We start from the raw sequence: 10,910 nt of genomic DNA, 5'->3' as shown, positions 1-10,910 counted from the left end.
CTTTTGTCACACATGTAGTTTTATAGTACAAACTAAAAGTTTGGAGAAAAACAAACAGTTGAAGAATTTTCCATTAAAACAAGACACTGATACTGTGACCTTTACAAAATGACAATTTTCTTGACAGCAAGAACTTTCAGAGTAAAGCTGTGTTCTGTGGTAAGATCTAGTTTAGGTGGAATGTCTACCTGGAGGGGAAAAAAAAAAACCATCTTTCTATACACATGCTACCCAAGTTATATCGGTGCCTATCAGGAGATAGCTTCGTAAAACACATTGTCTGTGCTGTCAAGCAGCACCAGAGAGAAGCATCGGCAATTCAGACTGCTGCCACGGCAGCCCCTCACCATATTGGTCGCTAAAGCAGAGCAGCCCAACAGCAGGGAGTAATTTCTTAGGTTTGTAAGGACCTGAGGTTGCAAAGCACAATATTCGTATGCATTTCACACGCACACAAACACACACACCAAAAAACCCACAGCTACCCAGGGTTCCCAGATGACAGCCGTGAGTGTTCAGCTCCAAACCCAGGGGTGACCAAGCTGTTGGTATCATTGGTGTAGCTTAGCACAGCGGGTGGCCTTTACCCACCAGGCCAGGTGGAATGGGGACCCTCCACCAGGCACATAAAGCCTCTCACGTGAGTCTTGCACAGAAATCCACTCTTCACAGGGAGTTTTGCTCTAAGTTGTGATATGGTCCCGAATCTTTTGTGTGTACAGCCCTTGAGTAGTCAAAAAGCATGATAGATAAACACCAGCTGGTATTGCTGCTGTTCATTTTAACTAGCCTATACATTGTTTCTTAACAATATGTATCATTACTCCTTTCTGCCAAAAAACTTGGAATAAATCAGTAACCTCAAATCACAAGCAGTAGGCATTTTCATCTCCTTTCAAGCTGAGCTGAGAAGGAAAATAATTCCTCTAAGATCATTAAGAGGCATCAGAACTTTTCTTTGTTTGACAGACCATATGTAATAAGGTAAGAAACGTCATCTCTTAGGAACAGGAGCCAACTGCTTCATTTTAAGTCTATACTGTACTTAGTATGAGGGAAACCTACTAGGGTTCCTAAGTACTATGAAAACACAAATAATGGCCAATGCGAACACAGACATGGGGTACCAGAACAACCTGTGGGCTATATTACTCAGCAAACTATTCTACTGCACTGTGTGAAATTGTGCATTTTATATTCGGGGCTTTTGCAAGGGAAGTGAATTTTTCATAAAGAAGTATGATGAAAAAGGCAAAGAGAAGTAGTTCACATTCACATCTTTATTTAAGTGTTACCTACATAAGCTATAATTTACAGACTGATATTTTCTGGGGAAAAAAAAAGAACACACAACCAAAAAAAAACCTCAATATCCAAACACTGTGTCTGAATCTACATAAATTTTAAAATTTGCAGAATTTACAAATTAATATTCAGAGCAGTTGGGTAAATAATACATCCTCCCTCAATATCCACACTCTAAAGAGCTTTAAAAGTCATACAGGCACAAGATAAGATATTTTCTTTGTACAACCATCTATTTACACAGCTTTTCCCAATACACGTGGTTCAGTTCTCAAAGTAACTGCCAAGGTTTGCAAAACAGTGTATTTAAAATACATTTAGCAGCATATAAAATTAGATAAAAAGGAAAGACATTTTGCTTTAAAAAAGAAAATGTGAGATGATAGAAACAAATCCATAAGAAAAATAGATTAAGATATATTTCTGTCATGACATTAAGAACACCTAGTCATTACAGAATATAGGCAAAACACCAATAAAACATAACAATTTACGAGCATTTGAGTTCTAGTCCTGAGCACAGAGTATACATAGCTGCACAACTGTGATCAACAAGGATTATATGCTAACATTAACACAAATCATACGGCATTCGCTGTTAGCAGGATACAGCCATGTCAGATAGATGTGTCATTAACAGCTTCTTCCCATCTTTTATTCACTCCACCTTCCTAACAACAGTGGAAGTGACCTTTAGAATCTTGAAACTGCCTGTCGTAATCAAAGGCTTCTTACTGGGACATCATCATTCCCCTGCTACCCTAAAATGCAAAACAGCTGATCATACTGGTGAGTGAAATACAGCAGAGCACTTTTGTTGTATACTCCAGGTTATAATTTTGAGATGGTCATTAGAGAAGACTGATTTCCAGTTAATTTAAACTGCAAGTGTTACATAAGCACACAAATTCAGCCATAATATTTAGACATACATATGTGACCACTGACACAAGCATGTTACCACGAGGTTATTTTTTTTTTCTTAAATACAGTACAAATTTTAAGGACAGCAGGTCTAGTAGAGGAGTTCACTCTTATTTGTCAGTTCATTCCAGTCATCAGTGTTTACCTAATAAGCATGCAGCAAACTGCATAGAGTGTATCTCAAATTCATCAATATATTCATTTATCCCCATCATTTCAATTACTGGCAAGTTCTTCACTTGCATCTCCTGTATCCGAGGTCTGTCCGTCTATTACATTTCGAGCTTTCCAGATCCTCACAGTCCGGTCACTGAAAAACAAAACAAAGCAGTATTAGAGCTAGGTAATTAAATTGGTGTGGGAGAGAGACAGGGGAAATGGGAAAGGTGGGGCAGGGGGAAGTAGAGAAGCTTTCTTAAAAGCTTTGGTGTCTTATTCAGAAAGGCATTGTTGGCAAAATAGGACTTCCTTAATGGATATGCAAGGGTCATTCCACCTCCAGCAGACTTCGTAATCTAAGATGTACAACATTTAAGATTCCCTAACCTTATCACGTCACTGGCTGCCACCTTTAACCACCTAGGCAACTATAAAGATTATATGTCTAAGGCAAGTAAAATCCTACTCTGCTATTACTTAATTTTTTAAAATATAGCCAATGGTAATAGGCTTAAGTAGACTGACATCAGAGAAGAGCTTCCATCATGTAACTATTTGCAACTCAGCAGACCACAGGCAAAGAGCCAGTGTACTACAGAATTAGAGAGACAGACCCAATAGGACCTGACTACTTCCTGACGTTAAAGAAGTTTGAAAAGTTATAACAGGTAAAAGCAAACAGGACCTGAAACGTGCTCTATTTGCACGAGAGGTGTCAGTCTATAATAAGAAAAGGTAAAAAAAGCACAGAACCACAAGACTATACAAAGTCCTAACCCCTCCCCCAAAAAAACCCAAAACCCTTTGCCAGGTGCTGGAAAGCGTGTGCCAGTGAGGAAGCCCAGGAGAGGCAAGCTATAATTCTCTACTTTTGGCAACAATCACTATTTACACAATTTTAAAGTATGAGTAAGTAAAGTATCACAAGGAATGTGTTACAAAACTCTATTATCATAATTAAAAAGTAAAATAAAGAATTAGTCTTGTTAAATAGCAATTTATCCTGTGCAAGAGAAGTAGAAGTTTTGAATTTCTCATAAACATTGAGTTACATGACTAGCAAGCATTCCTTATAACCCCCTCAAAAAAAGCCAGGAGGCAGCAGCCAGGACAGACTTTATCACAGTATAGAGGTTTTCTGGCTTGAGCCTTCACTTCACTGTAAATTGTCAGGAATACCCTAAGTTCTGTAGACCTTCACCATAATGTTACAAGTGCCAACAGGCTGGGATTTTCTTTCGCTAGTAATAAAGAATAAATTTCAGGTGCACGTATGTTCTAAATTTATTAATAATCTTTAGGCAAACAGAGACATAAGCTTTGATGTCTCTACCCCTATCTATTAATGCTTAAACATAAAAACTGGCCATCAAATGTGTAAACCTGGCAACTTTGAAATCCTGCTTTGAGTCAGAAAGACCTGCTTTCAATTCAGAAGGCCAGAGGCTTCCACGATTGGCACTAGAAGATAACACAACGGCTTTCACAGCTCCTGTGCTCAGACTACTCCACTAAACAGGCTCTGCTGCCATCTCCTGCACTTTCTCCAGAATGAGACATTTTTCTTGGTCAAGTCCCCTGAGGTTTCAGGGTACTCAATTTGCTAATTTTTACTGAGGAAGCAAATATTCAAATCAAGGTGTTTAAGGGACAGTAGGACAGCTTGCAAAGCTTCTGCTGTATGCCCACTTAAAAACAACAAAAAAACCACCAAAACAAACCAACAAAAAACCAAACAACCACCACATACCATGGCTTTTAGAAAAAGTCTCATGAGTCAGGAATCAGTCCTAGTAGTAAACAAGCCAACTGTACAGCCAAGCTGGTAAAGTTCTCACCTATTGCCAAATTCTCCCTGCCACCCTGTAGATCAGTGGTCTCCAAACTTTTTTGATCATGCACCCCTACCACTAAAAATTTTTTGAGCACACACCTCCATGTGTATTTATTAATTTATAAATTATATACATGTACTACTGAAGTTCTAATATTTTCTTTCTGTCCCCCAATGGATCATGCTGTGCATCCCCTGGGGTGCATGCACCCCACTTTGGAGATCACTGCAGTAGATTATTGGCATTTAGGGGCATGGATCAGGTCTTCCTATGCCTGCTATGAAGTGACTTACACAACTGAAGATCTCCTAAATGCATTTGCATGGACAGAATTCTAGCAGAAGCCATGGAAAAGAAAGATTCATGGAAAAGTAAAACTCACTCTGCTGCTGTGAAAATCTGGCTGGAGTTGGTGCAGATTGCATTTATAGGGCTGTCGTGTCCCTTCATCTCCCCAATGGGTGCAAAGGTATCCACATTCCAGAGCTTAAGGGTGCCTCCTCTGCAGCCGCTGAGCAGGACCGGAGTGCCAGGTACCAGGCCAAGAGCACACACCCAGTCTTTATGAGCATTAGGAACTTGCTGAAAAAGAGAAGGCAGACAAGTCTCACAGGGCTGCGAAAACTTCTAGAGGAACGAGCAGAGAGATGGAAAAATCCCAAGTTCTGAGCCTGATTCCTGTCCTGCAGAAGATTTGCTACATGACACTGGGTATAACCCACCCCTGTGGCTTTTCCCCCTTTAGAGGAAGGAGGGTGCTATCTTCTGTGAGGCTACTTCTATACCACGAGTTTGTTTCTCTTCGTGAAATAATACTGCAAAACTAGAAGAAAATCCAATATGCACAACTGACCTGATATGGAACAGAAATTAGTTTAGCTTAAAGCTAAATCTGCATATGTTCAAATGCATATTTGAATGCACATTTGAACATATGGTCTCTGTATATGTTTCAAGTCTGTGTAAAACAGTTATAAAACACATAAAAAGAAAATCCAAAATACTGCTCAAAAAATACACCATGGAGACAGAAACTGGTTCTATGTTTGCCTTCCTCCTTTCTTCTTTTCCCATTACACATTGTAAATTGATTTTGTGATGTAGCACTTAACAAAAATACATTAATTCTTTATTGAGGAAGGACACTAGCATTTTACTGCTAATTCAGAAAGCAAAATGCTGCACAGACCAGCCGAGAACAACATCCATTTGATACCAACACTGGGGAAATAATAGCCCAAGTTTGCTGTCTTTTAGGGGAACCAAGAGTGGTTCTTCTCCAGTTCAGTTTGGTAGGAGCTGCTTTGGTTTGCTGCCTTTCTCATACCATGGAGCACATTCAGCTTTCTAGGATCATCTTAGCGCTTTATCTGTAATAGACATTGCTGTCACAACACCAGTGGTCTGGTCCTGCAGCACTTCATGAAACTGGGTGGGGGAGTTCTTATAAATCTTCATTTTGTCACAGAAGCATTCTGTGGCTTGGGTTGTATAGCACCAAATGAAGTAGATGATGTCTGAGTTCTTTTGACTAGCATGTTTATTAAGTGCTTTTCATTAATTATAGAGGACTGACCTTGTTTAATATATGTATGCCAAACCAGGACCTCTGTTGAAATGTGGGCATTTCTACTTTAAAGCAGCTCAGCTCTGTTTTCAGGCTGTGTGGTTTGTTTTTTTTTTCTCCTTCATCTAAAACAGTCAAGTGTACACACCAAAAGAAAGTTGTAACAATAGAAATTCTGACTGGATATGGCGGGGGGTGGAATTCATACAAGAGTAGTTTAAGGATTGCAATGGGTCACCCAGAACAGCTGTGTAATCTGTGACCTCAGAGATTTTGAAAACTCAGCTGGGCAAGGCCTTGAGTAACCAGACCTAACTAGAGTTGGCCTTGCTTGTATCAGCGGGCCAGCTTTGCATTGTGTGACCTCCAGTGGGCCCTTTCACCCTCAATTAACCCATGATTAGCAAAAGTAACAGCACTTTTTTAATTCATTCCGTAACAAGACAGTGAATAAAAATTATTTACATTGTTTTGTCAAATGCTTTACTCTAACCTCCTTGAAAAACACACAATATTTTATAGAAATAAAAAAAAGGAAGGAATTCTGAGATCATTTTTATTAAGTTCTACTTTTAAAACAGACAGTGGAACATGAAGTATAGAAATTATGAATGCACATATACCAAAAGGAAAATAAGAAAAGGAATACAACTAGTCCACCGTTACATGCTACTTCTCCCCTACCCCTGTATTCTTTCTGATGTTAAATTAATTGCAATGGCAAAAATGCACATTGCATAATATTTTAATGAGCCTAAAATGCAAGAGTGAAGATGTTTCTTGCAACTTTAATAAACTCACCCTGAGAATACAAAATCTTTCCTGCAGTCCTCCTGGTTTTGCTAACAAGCTGCTTAGTACATTTCCCTAGACAGACAGATATGAGGGTAGATGTCCCAATATGGCCAAGTGAAGATTCTCTGTAAGAAGCTGAATTTCTGAATCCTTATTTCAACTGTGAAGTCTTAGTAGTATTCTGAAAAGGAACTGGCACCCAACTGGACAATTTTAAAAGAATTGTGTATTTATGGAATACTAAGTGTGCCTGTAGAAAAATTTTCTCCTTAAGGTGACCAGTCCATTATTCTCTCACATCCCCAAACTTTAATACTCTATTTGTTTCCTTGCTATCAGTCTGCATATTAAATGCACATAAAATACATGCTCCTCCTCCCTCCAAAAATAATTAACCGACTGGCATCTAACAAAACCTTTGCAAAAACAGCAGTATCTTCTGGCATTTGTTTTTCTGCCTTCCGTTTCTCACACAGTCTCAGCTTAAATAATTGTATCTCTACCTCAACAACCTCTCATAAGACCTAAAAGAACAGACTGGCTTATAGCAAGTAGCCAAAAATCAAAGTTCTCTATGTCAGACAAATGACAATGAACTTCAAAGTTTCCCTGGATTTGAGATCCTTTTTGCCCCTCCCCCCCTTTTTTCTATAAAAACTTACCTCAAATATGTTCTAACAGCAAACAGATTATTATGTGTGTGTTGTATACATTACATAACATATGCATTGTATAACAAGATGAATGGAGATCTAACAAGTAAGTTTTTTAGAAAAAAGATTGGAAGGAGCGAGGTAGGTTGTAAACCCTCTTCACCAGAAAATATTCTGTAGCCTGATCTAAAGCATTGTTTGTCATTAATGAGTTCCCAGTCCAGAATTTAACAACTTGTCAATGACAAGGAGGATATCCAATGGTTCCAATCATAGAAGGAAAGTGCTACCTTCATTCTGAAGAAAAAAACCCACACCTCCCATACTCAGAGCTAAAATCGAGGGCTAACCACTTCATCAGAATTTCCTGACACTACATACACTGAAAAGAAAAGCAACTGCATTCCTAGTGTAAAGATCAAGTACATTATTGATTTCTTTCTTAGTCAGTGCTCTGTGCCTTCCCTATAAAAACATCAGTAGCTAAGTGAATAGTCATTGTATGAGCCTGACTATTTACACAGCCTGAAAACAGTTCTACAGCGTGACTGTCACATTAGCCATGTGATTTTTTTTTTTCCCTTACCTGAAGAAGGTCTTTTTGAGCCAAATCCCATTTCTTAATTCCATTATCTCTGGATCCACTAAAAAGGTTGTATCCCATAATAGCAAGTGCTTCAATGCCATCATAATGAGGAGGTTCAAAATTGTGTGTAGGACTTACACTTCCAAGAGCCCCTTCAGTCACATCGAACATCTAAAATAAATAAATAAATTATCAAATACGTTAAGCAAAATTATCTGCCATCTAACCAGCTTGGAAGACATTTCAGTGAATAACTTCAGGGGCAAAACTTAGAAAGTCTTATTACAGGCCACTGTATCATGATATATATTCGACAGAACTTATTTACCAGAACAACTCCTTTCTCCTCTTCTACCTCTTGCCTGAAGCAAGAATGCTTCGCTGACTTCAGAGAAGACTACTCTGGGAAGAAGTGCTACTACTTGGTTATGAAATATAGTGTCTTCACAAGGAAGAGCCTATATATACCATGTGGTGGGCTAGAGAAACAAAGCTCATAAGTGAGTATGGGAAACATGACTCACACTGGGAGAACTGTACAGGCAGCTGCAGGAAGAGGCATTAATACATTGTTCTGGACAAGGTGTTTTGGCAAAGGTTACATACCATTACAGGCCGATGCTTTCCATGGGCTAGACACACCTCTCTCCTTGCCTGTGCTCCAAGAATGGGGTCTTAAAACAAATTCTTTAAGTAAGGCCATTTTAACAATTTAAGCCATAATCAACCCCATCAGCTCTTTGTCCCTAGAGCAGCAGTGTGAGCAGCCCTGCTTCATTTTGCATTATAGCAAGGCAGAACTCATCCAGTTAGACTGAGGTGAGGAGGAACAGATGAGCCATAACTTTTTAAACCACTACCTGTTTCATAAGCAAATGTCAGACTTCATCCCCTATTATTTGCTCTTCATTGACCTTTTAAAATTAATAAGCTTGGCAGTAAAAAAGGGACAGCTTGGTAGTGTAAAAGAATACCTTAAGTCAGTTGAAGGTATTTTAAAAGTTACCACATTCAATTAACATGCATCAGTTCCAGTTGTAACAAAAAAGTTCAATGATACACCAGAAAACTTAGGCACTTAGACAGGGGTGATGAATATTTCTGGCTCAGTAGACAAGACAGTAGTTTTCCGTGGCAGGCAAAAGCAGTACTTGTGACCAGACCTACTACCCCAGTGGACCTACCCATGTGGAGAAGCACTGAGAATTCCCAAACTGCTGCACTGACCACGCACATATAGATCATTTGTAATATCCAAAGCAGCTTGACAATTATGGACGTGTTCACCTTGCAGAACACCCACTACTCTGCAGCACATACACATGGCCAAAATATCTGTGGATATTCTAGTGGTGTAAGTCAAGAAGCAGGCGGCCTCATGACTTTTCTGACTGTTGACAGCTCTGTTTTCCAAAGCCCTTCCACCTTCTTGCTTGTCACATGAGTTTGTAGCATGACAAACTTGCATTAGATGATCACATCCTGCTGTCCCCACTGAGGTGCCACACTGTGCCAGGGTGGCAGCTCTTTAACCCAGTATTCTGAATTGTGCACAGAAGTAATTATTAGAGTGCCTCTCTCTGTCACCCTACTGCCTAAGAATCCTCTGGCCTCTAACCATAGGGACTGCTGATAGGATTCAAATCCATGGCCCAAACGGTCAAGCTATGCACCCACCTCCCAGGCAAGCTTCTGAGGCTGGCCCAGCATACAGCCATGCGTCCAAGAATTGCAGTATAATGTCAAAAAGAGAAATCCCAGCTCAGTGAGAAAGCTCACTCAGGATCTGGCTCCTGCTCCACTCCCAGCTGTGTTTATACACTTTTTCCAGTGTGCAAGAAGTACAAAGACCAAAACAAAGGGTACCCTCTCACAACAAGCTAGACTATCTTGCTCGTTCTCCCTTTGGCCTCATGAATCACATGTTCTTTGCAGTGTGAGGGTCAGCTTTATGGGGAAGGTGATGTATAGTTCCCATAGTCTGGTGGTTTGGGCATACTCCTGTGAAACAGGAGCTTGTGGGTTCAAATACCCCCTGGCTAAGGTGGAACCAAAAAAAAGAAAGAAAAGGAACCACCCTCCTCCCTCAAAAAAAACTAAAAATAGATTCCCTATCCTTGAGTGAATTAATCACAAAGCCAAGAAGCAGGAAAGACCATAACACCACTGGCTATGCTTTGAACAACTCAGAGCAACCTGTGTGCTAATGAATACACGAAATAGACTGGGCACCTTGGCTGAGATGTGCTGATCTCTACCTCCTTCCCCACTCCAGAACGCAGGTAACACTTAAGCAAGAGCCTGGGCTAGACCCCAGACTCTATTCTGCAGGGAGCATGCAGAGTGTCTCTGCTGAGGCAATTAGGTCTGTGCTCCAAAACAGAGGCACAGACTTAAGATATTTTCAAGAGCTAAATGTTACTTAAAAGTAGGTGTTATGAGTATTCCTCCAAGACTTTATACACCTGATATCCACCTTACTGGGGATTAAGATAAAGTTTAAGTACAGACAACCATCCAAATAAAAATAGCACTAAAGAGATAAGCGTTTATTAAGACTGAACATTATTCATAATCTGTAACTGATGAAAGAATTTCCATCTTGGCTATTACATTTCAGATATGGAGATGTGAGTCACTTCTGCTGAAGCCTGCATCCCATGCTGATGTGAAGAGTTAAAATAAATAAGCAAATACTGATGGTTTACCTTTATATAATGATCCTTTGAACCAGTGACAATAAGATCTTGTCCATTGGAAATTCGATCTACAGTAAGACACATAACAGGACCCTGGTGCCCAGTTAGCTTTCCTGTAGACTGAAATCTTCAAAAATAAAGGAAGAAATGAGGATGTGCTATTTTTTCATATATCCAATAAAATCTATAGCACAGTTTCTGCCAGAATGGATTTTTTTATTTTCTCCATGTCTTCCCTATTCATCCCCTGGTTACATATACTCTATTGCTCATATCTACATGTAAAGGTTAAATCTATGTTAGATGTAAACAAAAGCTGCTATTTATGTAAAATAAGAATGAAGAAATATTAAAGTAAAGATAAATCAGACCTCTCAAAGTATTCTC

At 39.5% G+C, this 10,910-nt stretch overlaps 1 protein-coding gene across 1 annotated transcript in view; it reads right to left on the bottom strand.

Annotated features, from left to right (window-relative positions):
• Window positions 1-1,262: 1,262 nt before the first annotated feature.
• Window positions 1,263-10,910, bottom strand: part of KIF21A (kinesin family member 21A) — a 101,163-nt gene continuing 91,515 nt past the window's right edge. Inside the window, 4 exon segments of the mRNA XM_068400616.1 lie at window positions 1,263-2,539; window positions 4,606-4,805; window positions 7,825-7,995; window positions 10,533-10,650. Of these exon segments, the coding sequence (XP_068256717.1) occupies window positions 2,446-2,539; window positions 4,606-4,805; window positions 7,825-7,995; window positions 10,533-10,650 (583 nt within the window). The 3' untranslated portion in view covers window positions 1,263-2,445.

Source organism: Nyctibius grandis, chromosome 5 (genome assembly GCF_013368605.1).
Source record: "Nyctibius grandis isolate bNycGra1 chromosome 5, bNycGra1.pri, whole genome shotgun sequence".
Classification (NCBI taxonomy): domain Eukaryota; kingdom Metazoa; phylum Chordata; class Aves; order Nyctibiiformes; family Nyctibiidae; genus Nyctibius; species Nyctibius grandis.
This window is presented reverse-complemented; position numbering and strand designations above follow the sequence as displayed.